Genomic DNA, 19,898 nt, shown 5'->3' with positions numbered 1-19,898 from the left:
GCTTCAAGTTATGCGGCGAATAATGGAGAAACCATTTTATGCAGCGACCATATCATGTCGTCTGTGTTCAATTTTCCTTTTGTGTTCTATAATGAATTGTTATGAGATTATATATGTAGATAATCTTCTTTCTCAACCACTAAACTTATTATATGATGACATCAAAGCATGATGTACGATAACATGCGTGCTTTGGCAATGCGCATTTGAAAGCTGCAATATTCGATGGCTTTTAGGAGAAAGGGAGGTATAATATAATGTCAGGCAAATTGCACCGAAGCATTATAAGATTTTGGCAGTCTCGAAGGTGCGAATATCATATAACTATCAAAGGCCTAACAAAAGTTGAAGTACTCCCTCGAATCGCCTATTGTTAGGCATAAGTTGCACCAAGAGCATTCTCTAGTTCGCCATAGGCATGTATATAAGTTTGTTTGGAGAGACTTTTACTCTTGGCTTCTAACATTTTTCAAATCTCATCAATCTTTTGAAATTATCTTATATTTGTAACAACTCAATTTGACGAGAGCGGGGAGTAGTCGCCGGTTCTAGAGGGCCTCGACAAGGAACAACTTTTGGCAAGTTTCTAGGATGGCAGAGGGGGCAGGATTGAACCGAATTATACACTAAACATGGAAAGAGCGATCATGAAATATATATATATATATATATATATATATATATATATATATATATATATGTGTGTGTGTGTGTGTGTGAAAACCGGAATTAACTCACGAAAAATCAAGTTTTGCTTTTGAACTCTAAAATTAAGCGAGCCTGGGATAAATCACGGCCAAGATGGGTGACTTTCTAGGAAAAGTATCTGCATGTACGCCAAAGGACAAAACCGTAAGACTCGGTTTGGGACGGGCCAAAAGCGGACAATACCCTCGTACTTCGAGTGAGTTAATCCAGAGATGTCACAATATTAATAGGGTAGACTCACACGTATTATATTCGTAATCTTCTAAAATTCAAATAATATATCAAAATTTAACAGAAAAACGGGAAACAAAAAAAATCACTCTTAGATTTCAGAACTTACAGCCAGCAAACAGCAAGTCGTCGATGCTCCATCATTGGCACAGCCGCAAAAAGTGGTAAAAGAGTCAAAATCAAGGGGTGTTCCATCCATGCACCATGGCCGAAAAACGGAAACATCAAATGAGGTGTTGTAAGCCGCGATGGGTGTGTGGGGGAAGATGCGACTTGTGCTTACGAATTAGCTGACTTGTAACTTTCACCTCCCTGGTTAAGCAAAGGCTTCCCGGTTTCTGCTTTTACTTTAGCCACTTCAGCTGAATCCACCATGATTAGAGCTCCACATGAGTTTTGACTATCTGAAGCAACCGTGGCGATGAGACCTTTAATCTCTGAAGTCTAATCAAAGAGGTACAGAAAAAGCAACAGCAAAACGAAGAAGTTAAAAAAACTTACGGCGAAAATCCACTGCGATCAAAGCCAAGGACCTGTACATATCGATAACTGGAGACTGCTTTAGGTTCTGTTCATGTTAATGAATACCATCGATACAATGTTTTTAAATGAGCTGAAATTCGACGGAACATATTCTCCTTGTTCTATGAACCCGACACTCCGGAAGGGAAAAAAATTGAAACCGTGACCTCATCTGCACCACGGTCTACGATCTCAGAAAACGTATTGTCCAGGACATTTTTCATTCTCAACGGGAAAGGAAAATGAGAATTTCCTTGTACCAAACGGCAACTGGCCATTGAATTTCGGCTTTTTTTATTTTAGGCTTTTAAACTTTGGATAATGCGTGAGAGCAATAACATTGAATTTCCGGGCTTACTAAGAATGTAGTTCGTGGGCCAAGAAATTTAAAGCTGGATCTCTCTTACAAATTGAACCCGAGTTGGCCAGGTACGAGGCAGCCCAATGAGACCAACTTCACCCAAGTTATATCTAAGCTTGAATTTCGAGGAAAATTGTCCAAAAAGTTTTAAACTTATTACACTGTTCTCAATTTAGTCATAAACATTTTCACGTTTTGCCAATTGAGTCATCAAGCCAATTTTAACCATTACGTAAACGCCGGTAGTGCCACGTAAGACAACTAGCGTTGACGCAGATAATTTTTTATAATTTTTTTCTCATATGGCTTTGCTAAACCTCCTCCTTTACCACAATGCCACATTTAAATGTTTTTAGTAGCATAGACAAACGTGATACAAGAAGCATTACGCTGTGTAGTTTGCACTCATGGTGAGCCTTTACCCGTTCACGAGTTACAGCTAGGGGTGAGCAATTCTGGATTCCTTACAATTCCGCTTAGAACTTGAAATCACCCTCGGGTATAGGCTTCTCATTTTTTGGAACTTGGAACTTATCTTGTTACGGGTTCCAAGGTTTAACAGGTTGTTTATTTTTGTTTTTTTGGTTTCATTTTTAGTTAAACAAAATAAAAATGAATGCAACAAAACTGAACAAGCTTGTCATTCATCAAAGAGAATACAAAAAAACTAGTTATTGGAAAGCCACATTTTTCTTGACAAAAGTACATTATAAGTGTCATAACTTGTGTACGGCGATCACTTTGGTGTCATAACTTTTTTTCGGATCACTTTGGTGCCAAGTCGGAGGAAAATAGATCACTTTAGTGACTCCGGCCAAAAAGCTGACCTGGCATTTATATTAAAAAAAAATGGTCTGACTTGTACACGTGAAAATTATGTGGCTTTTTTTCGAATTTTTTAATTTTTAGAAAAATAATAATAAATTTTTTTTTTTAAAAAAAAGGTTGCAGCAGCGGCGAGGGAGCCCTCGCCGTTGCTCGCCGCCAACCCACCACCACCGAGAAGGGCCGGCGGTGGTCGGCGAGGGTCACGCCCGGTGGCCGGCGACCTCGCCTTGCCCGGCAAGGGCCGAATCCGGCGAGGCGAGACCTCGCCGTCGCGACCGACGACGGCAGGTCCGCCTCGCTCCGGTGAGGCGAGACCTCGCCGTCGCGACCCGGGTCGCGAGGGCGAGGTCTCGCCTCACCCGCGCGAAGGCGAGGCCGACCTCCCGTAGCGACCCGGGCGATGGCGAGGTCGGCCTCGCCTCGCCGGGCGAGGCGAGACCTCGCCCTCGCGACCCAGGCGAGGCGAGACCCGAGGCCGACCTCTGGTGTACTTTTGCCCATTTTTCTTAATAGAAATGGGATAGAACGACAAATAGTAATTATTGGGATGCAACACATATGACTTTAAATTCCAAGGCAAGATGCCACATTTTTCTCGATAAAAAGCATGAAGCATGCTCTTTTGGTAAAATTACCCCTCCAAGCTCCTTTGGAGTAGAAAAGTTTGTTGTTTCTGGTCATCAAAGCAAGTTGCTCTTGACTGATTTTATAATCACCCCTTGGAATTGGGCGCTTGTGATATTCTTGATAAAAGGAAGAATTTATTTTAAGATTTTCCCACTGTGTTGCGTGATTATGTCAAATCACAGGAATGAACTACATGTACGCAAGAACATTTTCATGCCAAGATTTCTTTGGCAAGAAGACATGATGCAACTCAGGAACATAGAACCTATAAACTTTTCAACAATGAAAGCACGCATTAAGACATGAGGCATTAATAGAAGATGAGAAGAAATATCTATAGAAATGTCAACAAACTAGCACACATGCAATGCTGAAAGGAAACAGTAAAGATGAAGCTGGAAATTACTGCAAGGGATGGAAATATTAATGTCCAATATATGCTTGAATTGTAGGAGAGTGAGAAGTGAGAAATAATAAGAAAATTAGTGATTTTAAATTTAGGGTTCCCAATTCGATTTCTATAAGAACTGAGAATCGAACCGGGAACTAGTGGTTCCTAAAAAGTGGCATCGAGAACCGAAATCTCTTTTCCTAAAATCGAAAACCGAACTGGGTCTCTGGTTGTCCGATTCCTGATTTTACCCTGTTGTGCTCATTCCTAATTGCGGGTGGTTGTTTCTCCGTCTTCCCAACACCACCAACGAGCACAAGGGAAAGGCGTGCGCTCTGCGCTGTCCTTTTTGAAGTCGAGAACATCAACGTTGGGGTCGGATAAGACTTGCCCAACTTGGTCTAATCAAAGCATTTGTTGTCCGCGTAAAACTACAATAAACCCAAAGATAAGATTAAACAAAATCTGGGACGAGCACGTGATGATGACACCGGGAGAAGTTAAAATAAAAATTCGAACCGAGTAAAAATGACCGGCGACGATGACGACGACCATTTTTTTAAGAATAGCAGAGGCCACTGTCCGAAGGTGATGTTGGGCTTCATCTTTTGAGAAATTCATGATTTAGTTTTTAAAATTTATTTTACTCAATGAAACTGAGCTTTGCTTCATGAGATTGAGAGGCAAGTGGGCAAGTTCTCATATTGACGGGTCATTTAATTAAGAGGACCGAAAAAAGCCAAAAGTGGGAAAAAAAGAAAATTTTAGAATGTCTATCATCTGTGTAACAAAAAACCGACACATTCATTGTTAGATGAGCGATATGTGTGTTTGGAATTAGTTTTATAACCGGTTCTTCCCACGTGTCAATGATTCGATTAAAAGTGTATGTTATTTCGTATACCGACAATTCGTCGGCGACACTAAACCTAACAAAAATAAAAATAAAATCTAAACTGTTATTTTCCCACCTTTAACGTGATTTAGTGGATCATGGTTCCCACAATTGGCGGAAATGAAATACGTTTTGCAAGCTGTGTTAATCTCTCTAACTTGATCGAGTATTCCCTGAATCTAGTATATTTATTAACTATTAATTATAGATCGTGAGATCATTTGGAATCCACCATTTTCAATGGTCTAGATTCAATTTAGGCTTCGTCTGTTTTGCGGAAGATAAATAATTTGATAAACATTTTCCTTTATGTAAACAAGCCAATGAGTCGAGATCCCACTTTCTTTGGGGATGTAGTTTCTCATCTCAGCTGTGGAGAAGGATTTTGCGCTCGTGCTCTGTTGATATAACTCCTGGAGATTGGACTCTAGAGCTTCATTGGATCCTATTGCTGAGGCTATCTTGGAATGCAATGTACCTATTTTCTATGGAAGGCTAGGAATGCTATGGTTCATGGTCAATCGCTTCCTCCTGCTGATCAAGCGCCAAAACGGGTTATGTTTGCCGTTAAGCATTGCATCGAGGGCCGTCGAGTCCCCTGCAACTATGCAGCTCCGCGCTGATCGGCGCATCCATCTCTAGCATTTTCGTAGTGCTGAGTTAGCTTGCTCATTGTTCTCTAGTGCTGCTGGTGTTCTTTTGGCCCTCGTTCACTTACGTAGTGGTCGTTTCCAATGGCTCTTGGCTATGGCTTGTGCTTGGCCTTTTGCCTTGTCGATGGAGTGAAGGGCTACATCATAAGAAAAAAGGGTATGAAATTCACCCTTCGTTGAACTTTGCAGGGGTTCCGTTTCTATTTTGATAAAAATTTTGGAATATAATTATTGATGAAAGGGGGAGGTACAGTCCACTTGTTATTTATTAACGTAAAACGGGTCAAAATATAATTACAGATGTCATAACATACTTTTCAAAATTCGAGTATGCCCGTATGTCACCCAATTGACCATGGTGCGATGAAGGATTTTACTCCATTGCAGGTAAAAACAAAGGTGGAACGATCGCATCATGCAAGTCATCCAAACGAGTAGTTGGAAATTAACCTGCCAAGTAGTTGAGCAACGTCTCTATGATTTTTCTTGCTTGGAATAAAATTTCCACAAGAAGTCAAAAGTGGGAAAGTAATTAATCATTTTCTTGGTGAAATTGTCCAATCAATCCTAAACCTATTGTACGGATGCCATTTCATAAAATCATCAAGTCGGCGGTGTGCCGCGAACGACCAATGATACTCGACCGCCATGTCAGCGATTTCAATTTGAAAAGCATATCTGACAGAGACCAGAATTCTATTGTTCCGTGCAAAAGAATACAGACTTTTGCCCGTGCCGGTAAATGTTAATAACCGTTTGTAAGTGTAAAAAATGTAAATAAAAGAAAAAACCGATAAATTATCAACAAGGTATTGGTTGGGTGACCGGTAATTCTATTTTATCAGATTTTTTTAACACTTACTAGGAATCTACCAAGACGGAAGAGTCATGTTTTTTTTCTTTTATAGAAGATTGGAATCATCCCGATAGAGATGAAGCAAAATACTAGAATGATTTGAAACTTTAATAGATAAATTCGAATAGTTAACATGAAGATCTCCAAAAAGATTAGGCTGTTAATTTAGATTATAACGTACTGGCCCACGAAAGAAGAAAAAAAAGATTACAATTCCCAAAATACGTGGATTAATCACTAATCAGACTTAAGTATTACTCCTCCACCTTCAAATCTAAGATTAGAGAATATCCGATCCGAGCCAAACTCAAATCCCTCGAGCAAGTTAGTTAAAACGGGTACGCCAAACATATAGATCGGAAGGGGTCGTCTCAAAAAGTTAAACTAACATCAATTAAATTTCAGGGCATTGGGACTCAAAGGTTGACCGAAACTTGATCAACATGGTCAATACAGTTGAGCTTGGCGCGGTCATCAACTGGTTGAGCTTTTCAACCCCAAAAACGAGTCATCTCCGATAATACTAGTCGACAGAGGGAAGGAATGGGTTTTTCTAATAGCTAGCAATCAAAAGCGATTTTTAAAAAAAAAAAACAAAGAACATTCTATCCACGCGAACGTAAGGATAAGTTTTCGCATAATAACGAACAATTCAAATAAATTTGACTTAGGTTACGCAGAGTAAACTAATTTGACTTGCGTTTTAACTTACGTAACTCCTTTGCACTAGGGCGCTACCCGACAGAAATCGGCAACACGATGTTCCGCGCGCATCGCCGCCGTCCATCTCCGTCGGAGCGGCTCCAGCTCCAGCGTGGACGGCCAAGATCGCATCGGGCACGTCCCGCGCAGCGGTTGACATTTTGAAGGTTCCCAAGGGCAGGAAGGATCCCCCCGAAATCTCGTCGCAAGACGTGGAAACACACGAGGAAATCGACCCAACACTCGTCGTCGCGACGCAATCAATTCCCTCCCTCATTTAAAAGATTTCCGCTACGAAAGGTATTAACTAAAGATCTGCGCGGCCGGTCTTGTTTCGGGAACGCGATAAATGTCGAAAATTATCACCTTAGATCCCGCGGCTGATCGTGATCTTTTCCGGGCTTGTTTTCGCCCAAAATCAACCAAGTATAGAAATCGAAAAAAAGGAGGAAGTAGATAAATAAAATCCAACCCTAGCTCGGATTCCCCTCCTCCGTGTATATATATACGCCCCCAACGCGCATGCCACAGGCCCCTTTTGACCAAGATTTCGAGTGCATGCAAGCAGCTCTCGTTTTGGCGCTGCTTCGAAGGCTCCTTCTCCTTCTCCTCCTCCTCCTTCAGTTCGGAGATCGAAGGAGGGCTCGAGCTTCGGGGAGACCAGCTTTCGTTCTGCGCAGGAGTGTCGCCACGTGAGTAATTCTTGTCTCTTTCTGTTCGTCGATTTCGATAGTTACCTACTGGCAGACCTGTACCCCCGGTTGATAGACTTGTGCGAGATGGGAGTCTAAAAGCGCAGCGGTTTGTTGCCTCGTGTTTTTCTTGTCTCCTGTCGCTGGGATTCGTCTAGAAAGGCGAGAAAAAATCGAGATTTGATATGAGATGTTCTCGCGACGTTTTCTTTTAACGTTCTGGTTCGATGGAGTTGAAGTTTTTTTCTGTTTCACCTTTTTGCATGGAGGGGTTGTCCTCGCTCAATTGTTGTGTAAAGAGGATACAGTTCAAGCTTGGGATGTGCAGTGATCGCTGCGACTTCCGTTGAAACTATCGTCATGAATGTTGATCTCTGTGATCACACCCTCTTGCTGAAATTCTTTGGGTTTCAATGATCTCGATGAAAATAGCGATTTGAGTATGACTTGTGTTTGAATTGTGTGGTGTCTCCAGAATTATGAGTGGAAGTTCATGTCATCTGATTTTTTCATCAAAAAATCATGGAGTGTGTATTTCGAGCGATGCTAATTGCATGCGCTCTTGATTCGATTGAAGATGCCGAGCGTGACACTCGACCAGTCCGAGTCCGACAAGGACTCCGAGCCGTTCGCGGAGGTGGACCCCACCGGGCGCTACGGCCGGTACCCGGAGCTCCTCGGGTCCGGCGCGGTGAAGAAGGTGTACCGTGCCTTCGACCAAGAGGAAGGCATCGAAGTGGCGTGGAACCAGGTCAAGCTGAGGAACTTCGACGATTATCCGGGGATGATCGACCGGCTCTACTCGGAGGTCCGGCTCCTGCGGACCCTCAAGAACAGGAACATCATATCCCTCCACAACGTGTGGCGCGACGACGAGCAAGGAAAGCTTAACTTCATCACCGAGGTGTGCACGTCGGGGAACCTGAGGGAGTACCGGAAGAAGCACCGGCACGTCTCTGTTAAGGCGCTGAAGAAGTGGTCCAAGCAGATATTGAAGGGTTTGGAGTATTTGCACACTCATGATCCTTGCATCATCCACAGAGATCTGAATTGCAGCAATGTCTTCGTCAATGGGAACGTCGGTCAGGTACGGCACTAAAATTTACCTCGAATTCGAATTCTTATTTGTTTGGTGGGTCAGATGGAAAACAGAAAAGTCTAAGCAAATAAAGCAATAGAGAATAATCGTCAATGAAGACATTTTACATCCTATGCTTCCTAAGAAAGTAATGAAAATCTTAGCTGGAGCCTGGTTCGTTGTCAATAGTATATGCTTTCTTTTCGCGCATGCCACCCAAAATATTGGAGGATCCTATTCATAACCAATCACGATGTTCGTTCAATCTGCCCTTTTCCCATCCACCAACCAATGGAAACCCTAACTTTTCCTTAACTTGCGGCTGCGTGCCTCGTTTGAATTCAGGTCAAGATCGGCGATTTGGGATTGGCGGCGATCGTGGGCGAGAACCACGCGGCACATTCGGTCATCGGGACGCCAGAGTTCATGGCGCCGGAGCTCTTCGAGGAAGACTACACGGAGCTGGTCGACGTGTACTCGTTTGGGATGTGCCTGCTCGAGATGGTGACCGTGGAGATCCCATACAGTGAGTGCGACAGCGTGCCCAAGATATACAAGAAGGTGATGTCTGGGGTGAGGCCACAAGCTCTGAGCAAAGTGAGAGACCCTGAAGTGAGGGCTTTCATCGAGAAGTGTCTGGGCAAACCTAGGGTCAGGCCTTCGGCTTCCGAGCTACTCAGTGATCCTTTCTTTGACGGGATCGACTGCGACGACGACGACGAGAACTAATTCTTGAATGTAAATTGTACATAACCATTTAATCAAGAACGTAGATCCAGTGCTTCAATTTCCTTTTCGGGGGCTTGTTTAGCAGCTCGTTTTCGGATTTGTTATTCTAATGTTTGTTTTGTCTATAGCTTTCGGGTTTGGTTGTGATTTGTTGGAGGGACTTGGGGGAGGAGGATGAGGTCGTCTGTCTGGCCCTTTTCTTTTTCATTTCAAAAAGAAGAAACTCGGGGGAGAATCGAGTGAGTGTGGAATTGAGGGAGTAAAGAAACCAAAAAAAAAGTCAACGAGTGCTTTTCATATTGCTCGAGTCGCTTCTCAACGGTGCAACTTGTGTAGTCGTTATTCAATTTGTTCACTGTTTTCTTGCTATTTTAAGAACCCAATGGCCCGAGCATGCTATTCAATCGAGACTTGTTCAAATCTCTTGGTCGCTTCTTGGTGGATACAGCTGCCTGTGGACGTGCTTTGAGGGTTGCATCATGAGAAGTGTCAAGTCAACGTAAAGTTGAAGGAATCAAGGGATGAATTGGGGGGTATTGTCAAAGCATGGGGCGGGTCGATTATCTTTTTCTTTTTCTTTTTTTATAACAAATATCGATTGTTTTAGATTCAGATGTGTCTGCTCGAAGAGACATAGAGAAAGTCCGGGGCTCCGACAAAACGGCCGTTGGAATTATTAAGAATTGCGCAAGAGGCCCCAGTTTGAAAATAGAAAAAAGAAAAGGAGAGAATTAGGAAAGATGCAAACTATATATTTAACTTTATTTTTTCTTGGATTGATAGAGGCAAACTATATAGCGTGTTGGGGGAGGTCGGTGGAGAAAAGACAGAAGTCGATGAAGGTGGGAGACGCACGTTTCTGTTCGGAAATAGTTGCCCGCCTAATACGGTTCCCTCCCATTTAAAAAAATTAAGAGACTTGTTAAATATAGGGATAAGTATATTTAAGGGTGATCGCTTTCAGGATGGGCGGTTCCCACCTGGAACTGGGATCCTAAAATCGTTCACTAGTTTTTGGACCAACCCGGAAACCGGACACCGACATGAAATTGGCTAGGGGAAGCGGAGAAAGGGGTAGAGGAGGAGGGGAAGGGCAGGTACAGGTCATCGGATGGAGTGGAGCAGAGGTGGGAGAGGGCAACATGAGGGGCGAGGATGAGTACGACGGCGACAAGGTGGAACGGGAGTGGAGGCATGGTGGCGGAGGTTGAGGGGAGAGAGGGAGGTGGGGAAGGGTGGGCGGGTCGTCGAGTGGCGAGGAGCAAAGATGGAAAAGGGTGAGATGAGGGGCAAGGATGAGTACGGCGATAACGTGGTGAAGCAGGAGCGGAGGGTAAGGGGAGAGTGGGAGAGCAAGAGGTGGGGAGAAGATATGCATCTCTCTAGAGAAAGAGAGAGAGCACACCTTGAGGAGCGTGAGAGTTTTTTGTAGGGGACGTGGAAATAAGTGACATGAAAAAACGTGACGTGGAGAGGATGAGAGAGAGTTTAGTGTTTTTGAAATTTTTAACACAAATTATATATATAAATATATATACCGATTCCGTTCGAGTGAGCAGTTTCACATCTGAAACCGGGAACTGGACCAGTACTCACCGGTTCCAATAAATTGAAATTAGGAATCGGATCCGTTCCCATAAAAACTATTGATTCTAGATCGGTTAGGTCTAGTTTCAAGCGTTGCACAACTTAAATGTACTCGAAGTCCCAAAATTACATATGGGATTCCAATAATATGGAGTATTGCGTTGAGAACGTTATGAGTTAATTTCTTTTTAAGGTAGCGGCATTTATTTTTTTGGGGGTCAAGTAAAGTAATGGCATTTGAGAGTTGCCTTTTACTTACGTACGGTTTTATGACTATTCTCACTCTCTGTGCAAGATTTGATAATCTGAAGGTCACCTTTACAAATCGCATCAAATTCGTGCAAACTACTCTGTGTTTGTGCCTCTAAATTATCAAAATGAAATATTACCGAAATAATTGCAAATCACATAATCGGGTTACACGTTTCCCGGTTTGAACCGGGCCGACTTCAGCCTTTTTCCCGTGGGCCTTCCTCGTTCGGACCAAATTGGAAGCCTCACTTAACTAAAATCCCCATGATGAATCATCTCCGCTCCCTTTGGACAATGCCTAGCTCCACCCAACGGTCACGATTTTGAACTTTTCGAATGGACAAAACGGTCCTTTGCCTCCCCTGAGCAATGTCCCCCCGATCCACCCTAATAAATAAGCGAGAGGGGAAAGGGTTTTTTCCGCCTTTGCTCCTCTAATCTGACAAGTGGATCGGAAGAACGAGTCACAATTGAAGTGATTTAACAATACATCGCACGAAGTTAGAGATCTAGAGTCCATCCGCATGAAGTTTGCATTGAAATGTTGGAGATCTAGAATGCATCACAATTGGAAAAACGCGTCATGTTCCAAATATACCTTGCTTTGCATCAAAATGTTAGAGATCTAGGATCCATCCGCACGAAGTTAGATGCATTCGTAACTCTCGCAAGCGATTTTCAACTTTAGGGACTTAAATTAGTGGGGATATCCTATCTCATAATGCTAGGCCACCATCCGTCGATTACAAACTCCACATTTAAGATAATTTCGAAAAAAAAAATACATTTTTATAAACATTAAGTTCCTTTTAGAGAAGATTTTCTTTTTCTTTTGTCGGATGAAGAATCAACAAGTTGTGTACGAATTTCAGTAAGCTTACTTGAGGAAAAAAAAAGGCCTCAATAATATTTACATGTTGCAATCAGTTTAGCCAAATCTTAGCAATTGAGATTTGGCATGCCATGTGTAAAATCATTTTTTTAGACTATTTACAATGCAACACTGCTAGAGAAAACGAATTTAGGTTATGGACTTCTCTAAGCAGATCCCCAAGGCGATTGACGTTAAAAATTAAACCTTTCATCGTAAAACTCGATCGGCAAAAACTATACCTTTCTCATAAAACTCAATTGGCAAAAATTATTCTCTCGAATTTTAATTAGCAAGTTCTTGAAAAAATACTTGGGAGGGACATCTTAGAAGGGCGTTTTTAAAATTTTTCATCCGCTCGAATTCAAGTTCGAGGGACACTTTGGGATGCTATGCCTGAATGGCGCCAGAGGAGGAAGATGCGTAGGAAAAATACCCATACCAGTTATTTCCCTCATTTTTTCCTCATAGAGATTTATTAAAAAAATTCATTGGTTTTTTTTTTTTCCAAATTTTGATTCCTACAATTTTCCACCATTTTCTAAACACAGCAACGTTCCAAAGTTCGGACCAAATCGTAATTCTCGGCAGAAGTCATGGGCATTGATGTAACTTCCGCGGAAGTGAAATCAAAATCTCCAACGGTCATCATTTCTAATCCTAGCAGCCTACAACAAAGACCCTCTCTCTCTGTGTCCGCTCCGCATCCTCCTCTCTCTTCTAACATTTTGAATTGCAGTCTCTCTCTCTCTCTCTTCTCTCTCTCTCTCAAGCAAGCGGACGCATTCTGCTCCTCCAGCGATGAAGTCCGGCAGCAGCACAGCGATCTCCGAGAACGGATCCAAGGGAGGAAGCCTCTCGACCTCTTCCATACGGAGCCTCCTCTCCCGATCCATTTCCACCAGGCACAGAACAGCTCTCAAGAGCTCCAGGATCCCCAAACCCGACGCGGAGAACTCGCCCCCGCTCGATCCCAACGTCGCGGGCTCCGATGCCGTCGTACCTTCACCGAAGCTCGGAAAGTCGAGTGAAATCGCCCGATCTGACGGTCGAGAAGCGCCGTCCGAACACCAGCCGTCGACTAAGGTACCGGAGTCCAGATTCTAGCAGCGTCTGTGATTTTTGCAGTTTTGCTCTCAACTTTCGAGCAGTTTTAAGTGCTTTATGCTCAATTTTGTCCATGAAGGTTTGCTTTGCTGTAGCTACTGTTGGCTATGTCCGAACAGTAGAGCTTAACTGTCTATGTTGTTAGTGTTTTGGAGTTAAATATTTCAATTGTTCATCACTTTCAAATGATTTTTTCGGCTCAACTTTTGTTCTAGGTTTGTTTTGCCGTGTAGTGTTAGATCGGTTTAAATTCTGCTATCGCTTGGAGCTGAACTTTTTCAACTGAAATGGTACGCTTGCAGAAAGAGATAGCAACATCAGGAGACAAATCTGGGGCATTGGCACATCCAGACACACCAGTGAAGGTTCTTCAAGTGAAATTAATCAGGTCTTTGAGCTCGATGGAGTGCTTAATATCTGATTGTTACTTACAAATTCTTAATTTCGCTAGGTCGCGGTGAGAATTAGGCCTGCCAACGAATTCGAAAGAGTAGGAGATCGGATTGTCAAGAAAGTTTCGTCCGATTCACTGTCAGTTGGAGATCGCGAATTTACTTTCGATTCAGTCTTTGATGCAAGGTCAAGCCAGGTTAGCTGCTGATTCCACATTTTTCTCTACGAATACGCTTGTACCGTTACATTTTCACCTCCAATTATCTGGGCATCTCTCTAATTGGGAGATAAAGAAATAGGTAAGATAGGCAACTAAGAAGATATCCCTGCTTGTAGTTCCTGTCCAGTATCAAGAGAGATCGAGATTGGCTGAGAAAAGTTTTTACCACTCTGCCGATTGGAAATTAAATTCCCAACAACTATTTTCCATACTAAACTGTTTTTCGTTTCAAACAGGAGGATATCTTTCAGACAGTTGGTGTTCCTTTAGTACAAAGCACGCTTACGGGATACAATACTTCTGTGTTAACATATGGACAGGTATTTGTATAGTATAACTCTCTGTAGCTATTACTTCTCTTAAATTACATCCCATTTTTTGTCCTGTGAAGTGTGTAACTCTAATGAGTTATTACTAGAGTGGAAGTGGAAAGACATACACAATGTGGGGACCACCCAGTTCAATTGTTGAAGAACCCTCATCCAGAAGCCCCCAAGGTCTTGTTCCACGCATTTTTCAGATGTTATTTTCTGAGATTGAGAGGGTATGTCAAGCTTCCGTTTCCATAATGTTTTATACTAAAAGTAATTGATGGATCCTGTCTAAAGGATTTCATGACTTCATACAGGAGCAAGAGAACTCTGAAGGCAAACTAGTCAATTATCAGTGCCGCTGTTCTTTTCTGGAGGTAGCCTTCTTCTGATTATTTGAGCATCAGTTACAATATTCTGCTTCACCTATATCCAGCTAAAGGTTTTTTTTTTCAATGCAGATATACAACGAACAAATAGGGGACTTACTTGATCCAACCCAGCGAAACCTTAAGGTGAGTTACTTTTTTCCATACCAAGTGTAGGTTTCTCTGTCAGTGATCAGCATTTCTTTCTATACCCGGTCCTTCTAAGTTTGTGGTATTTTGGGGCTTGCTACTATTTTCAGATAAAGGATGACTTGAAGAATGGGCTATATGTTGAGAATTTGACTGAGGAATATGTGACGAGCTATGAGGAAATAACTCAAATCTTGATTAAGGTAATAGCATGGCCTATGCTCATCAAGAAGGCTATTTTAGGACTCTTTTGAAAGAACATTCTTGCTTATCAACTTTACATTTCTATAATGTTTCGTTCAGGGTCTTTCAAACAGAAAAGTGGGAGCGACAAGCCTGAACTCCAAGAGCTCCAGGTCCCACGTTGTGTTGACTTGCATCATCGAGTCTTGGTGCAAGGTAGTTATGTATATAAACTTCCTTGCCATTGCTAATTGCTAGTGGATGAATTTTGTATCTAATGAGGGCATGAGTGATGTTGCTTTTTGGTGCTAAAGAGATACTTGTCAGAATCCGTCTTCTTAACAATTATCTTGCAATGGATGATATGCTAGAGCCCAAGATTCTTGGTGCCCTACAAATGTTTATGGTTACATGTGGCAATACATGTTACTACAATGCCAGGACCTTAGATGCAATTGAGCTCATTAATTACCATCTTCCCACAAGTTACATGACTAGGTCATGGCCTTTTTGTTGAAAACTGTTGCAGGAATCATCATCCAAGTGTTTCAGTAGTTCAAGAACAAGCAGAATTAGCCTTGTTGATCTTGCTGGATCAGATAGAAACAAACTTGACGATGCTGGTAGACAATGCGTGAGAGAAGCCAGGAATGTGAAGAAATCTCTATCTCAGCTCGGGTATGATGCTGGAACCTCATTGAGGCAGAAACAGAACTAATGGAAGTTGTCCTTATTGCTGTTTGCAAAAAAGATTATTAGAACAACTATGATTGCATTTGTCATGCAATGAGGAACATTTAAAAGTTACTGTAGATATGAGGGTAGTACATCTTTTTGGCTGTAGAATGTGATATTCATTCACAAAATCGTTGAGAAACCTTTTGATATGCAGGGAATGTTACACTAGCTCTTTCCTGTTTTATTCACAAGATTGGCATGTATGTGGCCAGTTTATTCTTATGAATATTCCATTGATGCAGATATTTGGTCGATAGCTTAGCTAAGAGAAGCCAAGGTGGAGACAAGGGTGTTCCATATAAAGCTTCGTGCTTAACACATTTGCTGCGAGAATCCTTTGGTGGCAATTCTAAACTCACAGTTATATGTGCCATATCCCCAGACAAAAGGTAACCCAAAATTCGCTATCTTCAAACATTTTTCCTCATGAAAAATCCTAGAGAAATGTCATTAGTCATAGCTTTTTCTGAAGCTATGAATCTGCTTGTAATGCAGAAGCGAGAGTGAAATACTCAGCACCCTCAGATTGGGACAACGAGTGAAATATATAAAAAACGAGCCAGTAATAAATGAAATTTCAGAGGATGATGTGAATGATTTAAGCGATCAAATTCGTCAACTGAAGGTATGGTAAACAAATTCCTACATGCATTTCTTTTCCGATTTCTCTCTGAAATAAATTGAAGTTTTATGGTTTGACCATTTGTTGCTGACAGGAAGAACTTATAAGAGCAAAGTCCCATACACATAACTCAATGGGAAGCAAGCAGAGATACTTCCATGGGCAGAATGCACGTGAAAGCCTAAATCAACTGAGGGTGAGCCTTAACCGGTCTCTGATACTTCCGCGGATTGACTGTGAAAAAGCGGGTGACATAAATGTTGACGAGAATGATGTAAGGGAACTATGTAAAGAGCTGGATAAGTTGCAGACATGTGAAAGTAAGCCAAAAGATTCATCTCAGAAAGGAAACTCCACCCATAGTTCTTCTATAGAAGAATGTTGCCAGACAGATTTAAGTGAGGAATACACAAATTGTCCAGATGAATTTGAATTAGAAGAAATTAATTCGAGACAATCTCAGTATGAACTTACTCCAGAGGACAGTATTGCATCAGCAGAAAACTTTAGCAGCTGTGGTCGTGACAACTTGAGTTCTGCAGATTGTATACTCGGAACTAGCATTTCAATCAGCTCATGTCATCACTCTCCAATTCTTGAAGATCCGACATTGACAGAATCTCCAAAAATTCAAAAATCTCTAAGGAGAAGTATAGCCATTTCATCGAGCCTTCTCACAAGCCAGAAGAACATAGTGGAAAGCGAGAAATTCCTTCCAGATTTGCCAGGAAAGTCTCTCAGACAAAGTCAGCACCTTAGATCCTCCTTACAGTCAAGCAAACTATTTCCAGGACCTGCCGAGTCTTTAGCTGCGAGCCTTCACAGAGGCTTAGAAATTATTGACTCCCATGAGAGAAATTCAGCAGCAAACAAATCTTCAACTGCCTTCTCATTTGAACATTTGACTTTGAAACCTAGTCCAGAAGTCGACAGGACCAACGCCTCTGCTCAGACATTGCCCGAGGAGAGCCAATCTTTAGATGGACCATATGGCTCATTTCTTTGTGCATCTTGTCAAAGAAGAAGATCGAATCTTGATTGCGATGAGGTCCAGGACAGCTTAAAGACGTGGGTTGTGGCAGCAGATGCAGGACGGATCCCTAGAAATCTAAAAGCTGGAACACCCAAGGTACGTCTGTGCCTTTTCAAAGGTGAAAAGGACTTCTGTATGTGTCTTCTTACTAATTTTGTGCTGATTTTCTGAACCAGGATGTAGAGATTGATATGTCTGCGGATGCGAAGAGGGCCAAGGAGCTCGAGAAAATCTGCCAGGAGCAAGCAGCTAAAATTGAGCTTCTCAACAGCCTGGTACCATTTCTTTACTTCTGCTTTGTGCAGTACTGAATATAGACTCGCTATTAGGATTTAAGATTGTCAATTCTCTAAACTCTTACAGGTAGAGCAATCTAAAATTGAGAAGGAACGAAACTCCACTGAGGCTTGGAAAAAGGAAATCATTCCGTACGATGAGCAGACTAAAGAGGAGATGCACTCACAGGACAGCAAAAATCTGCAACTCCTGAAATTTGAAGAGGAGGGGAACGACCAGGCTGAGGAAAAATATGAAATCAAGGAAGTCCAAGAAGAGCAACATCATGGGGATGATGAAGAAAACAATTTTGATATGAATGAGAAGGAAGCTCTTCTTAAGGAAATCCATTCATTGAGGAGCAAATTGGAATCTTATACAGATGCATGCCCTGACAAGTCCACGGAGAAACTTAGGTCTTCACTGCTGTTGCGGTCCATTCAACTGCGGAAGAGTTGCCTAGGATCTCAACATAATGAAGAAGAAATTGAGAGGGAAAGACAGCGATGGACAGAGATGGAAAGTGAGTGGATCTCTTTAACAGATGAATTAAGGGTTGCAATTGAAACGAACCGCCAGCGCGCAGAGAAGTTGGAGATGGAGCTTAGGTTAGAGAAGAATTGCACCGAGGAGTTGGATGATGCTCTTCAGAGATCTGTCCTCGGTCACGCCAGAATGGTCGAACACTACACTGAACTTCAAGAGAAGTATAATGACCTGGCTGCAAAACACCACGCAATCATGGAAGGAATTGCGGATGTGAAAAGGGCAGCTGCCAAGGCAGGAGCCAAAGGCAAAGGCTCTCGTTTTGCGAAATCCCTGGCAGCAGAGCTCTCTGCTTTGCGGGTAGAGAGGGAGAGGGAGAGAGAGCTTCTCAAAAAGGAGAACAAAAGGCTTAAAATTCAACTAAGAGACACTGCAGAAGCTGTTCATGCTGCTGGAGAACTGCTTGTCAGGTTGAGAGAAGCTGAGCAATCTACTTCAGCTGCTGAGGTAATAAGAATTTTGGCACTGCTTTCATTCATCCATTATATTGAAACCTTACAGGATCACCTGAATTGGCTTGCATCGTTGGTTTTCAGTCATTAGATTGACAGTACTACTGACTTGTTCTCAAGTTTTATCTTGCTTACTGCTTGAGATTCCTTGGCGGTGCTGAAAATGAGTTGACCTGATCAATGTATAGCGAGGATAATTGGCCCAGGATTCGATTTCCTGGGCTTACAATATAGACAGTACTTCCATTTGTAGTACCAAATACATTAAGTTATTCAAATTTTAATCGCAATGGCCAGATAGCTTTTGTGTTGTAGTTATCAGGCATATGGTGTGTGACCCAAGTGTGCTGACATACCTTTCCTTCCTTCTTTCTTGTAAATGCAGGAAAACCTAGCGACTGTTCAGGAAGAAAATGAGAAGCTAAGGAAGCAATTGGAGAAAGTTAAGAGAAAACATAAGATGGAGATGATCACAATGAAACAATATCTCGCAGAGAGCCGATTGCCACAATCGGCATTGCAATCGCTGCACAGGGAGGATTCCGACATTGCTAGGACTACTGATTATGATGATGATCAGGCATGGAGAGCAGAATTCGGAGCTGCATACCAGGGGCATTACTAAGTTAACTTGGAATAAAATCATGAAAATCGAGTCTGCAGTTTTTAGCTGTTGGCGCTCCACCCTGCTACACCAGGCGAGCATTGGACCCTACTTGGGTTTAAGCAGCAGCGAGCCGTGTTGGGTTTCTGGATCTCTTATAGTAACATTTTCTGTAATTCCGATTTGCATCAGCTATTGTGTGCTTATTTGTTCATTAATTGGTGAGAATAAAGATTCACATTCTCTATTCGTGTTCTATTATTAAATTGAAACTTCTCCCTCTCTCTATGCTGGCTGCTCCAGGTGAATGATGCCGATCATACGAGGAATCTGTATCTACGTAAAGGAATCATGGGTATTGTTCAGGAGATAATAAGCTGTCCATTTGCATGCCGAGAAATCAAACAAAGTCAGTAGGCTGGTCATAGACACCAGACTATAATAGGGTTATGTCATGTCGATGATCACGAGAGTCTGATGTCGGTAATCTCGGACGAGCTGTTTATTTGTACTTAGAGAAACCAAACGAAATGATACTATTTGAAAAAGAAATTTCATTTAGAGGGACATTCGTCTGGCACGATAAGAATATAAAAAACCTAAAGTTATCACATATTTCAAAAATAGAATAACTTTCTTATTAAAAACGACTTTTATAATATATACACTTGCGGACATTATCCCGTTGGAAAATTCAAAACATCATCCTTTGTAATCAATCAACCTATGGGACACGATGACGCCGTGAGAACCAACTCAGAATTGCCAACAATTTTCTTTGAAACCATCGCCGCCCTCAAAACCCGAGTGCGGAGAAAAGCGTGCGGATGCCAATAGACTCAACGACGTCGTATGAGGGAGATGGGCACAAAGACGACGTCGTCCCAGGGTGACCTCGGAGATATTTAAAGA

General features: G+C 42.2%; 2 protein-coding genes across 3 annotated transcripts; both read left to right on the top strand.

Annotated features, from left to right (window-relative positions):
- Positions 1-7,084: 7,084 nt before the first annotated feature.
- LOC115666632 (probable serine/threonine-protein kinase WNK11) lies at positions 7,085-9,400 on the top strand. Its single transcript, XM_030588331.2, has 3 exons — positions 7,085-7,466; positions 8,044-8,553; positions 8,890-9,400. Exons 2-3 carry the CDS (start codon positions 8,044-8,046, stop codon positions 9,271-9,273), a joined length of 894 nt encoding a protein of 297 aa, XP_030444191.1. The 5' UTR covers positions 7,085-7,466; the 3' UTR covers positions 9,274-9,400.
- A 3,285-nt stretch (positions 9,401-12,685) lies between these two features.
- Positions 12,686-19,244, top strand: LOC115666616 (kinesin-like protein KIN-12F). 2 transcript variants are annotated; one of them, XM_056307989.1, is made up of 17 exons: positions 12,686-13,069; positions 13,393-13,455; positions 13,542-13,679; positions 13,940-14,023; positions 14,122-14,247; positions 14,332-14,391; positions 14,476-14,529; positions 14,643-14,735; positions 14,836-14,931; positions 15,245-15,393; positions 15,696-15,842; positions 15,949-16,078; positions 16,170-17,204; positions 17,285-17,383; positions 17,472-18,377; positions 18,768-19,037; positions 19,081-19,244. In XM_056307989.1, exons 1-16 carry the CDS (start codon positions 12,785-12,787, stop codon positions 19,005-19,007), a joined length of 3,705 nt encoding a protein of 1,234 aa, XP_056163964.1. In that variant the 5' UTR covers positions 12,686-12,784; the 3' UTR covers positions 19,008-19,037; positions 19,081-19,244. The 2 variants fall into 2 exon arrangements, with proteins under 2 accessions (XP_056163964.1, XP_030444177.1); XM_030588317.2 differs by having other exon boundaries at positions 18,768-19,244.
- Positions 19,245-19,898: the final 654 nt, after the last annotated feature.

The sequence above is a fragment of the Syzygium oleosum genome, unplaced genomic scaffold (assembly GCF_021117445.2).
Source record: "Syzygium oleosum isolate NSW1041296 unplaced genomic scaffold, Sole_v2.1 Sole_v2.64, whole genome shotgun sequence".
NCBI lineage: Eukaryota > Viridiplantae > Streptophyta > Magnoliopsida > Myrtales > Myrtaceae > Syzygium > Syzygium oleosum.
The sequence above is the reverse complement of the archived record's forward strand: the minus strand, read 5'-3'. Positions and strand labels throughout refer to the sequence as shown.

Excerpts from the sequence above, each read along its gene's own strand:
- LOC115666632 (XM_030588331.2), top strand. The coding sequence starts at position 8,044 with ATGCCGAGCGTGACACTCGACCAGTCCGAGTCCGACAAGGACTCCGAG. Across the intron at positions 8,554-8,889 it reads TCAATGGGAACGTCGGTCAG|GTCAAGATCGGCGATTTGGG; the intron begins GTACGGCACTAA and ends GTTTGAATTCAG.
- LOC115666616 (XM_056307989.1), top strand. The coding sequence starts at position 12,785 with ATGAAGTCCGGCAGCAGCACAGCGATCTCCGAGAACGGATCCAAGGGA. Across the intron at positions 13,070-13,392 it reads AACACCAGCCGTCGACTAAG|AAAGAGATAGCAACATCAGG; the intron begins GTACCGGAGTCC and ends GTACGCTTGCAG. Across the intron at positions 13,680-13,939 it reads TTGATGCAAGGTCAAGCCAG|GAGGATATCTTTCAGACAGT; the intron begins GTTAGCTGCTGA and ends CGTTTCAAACAG.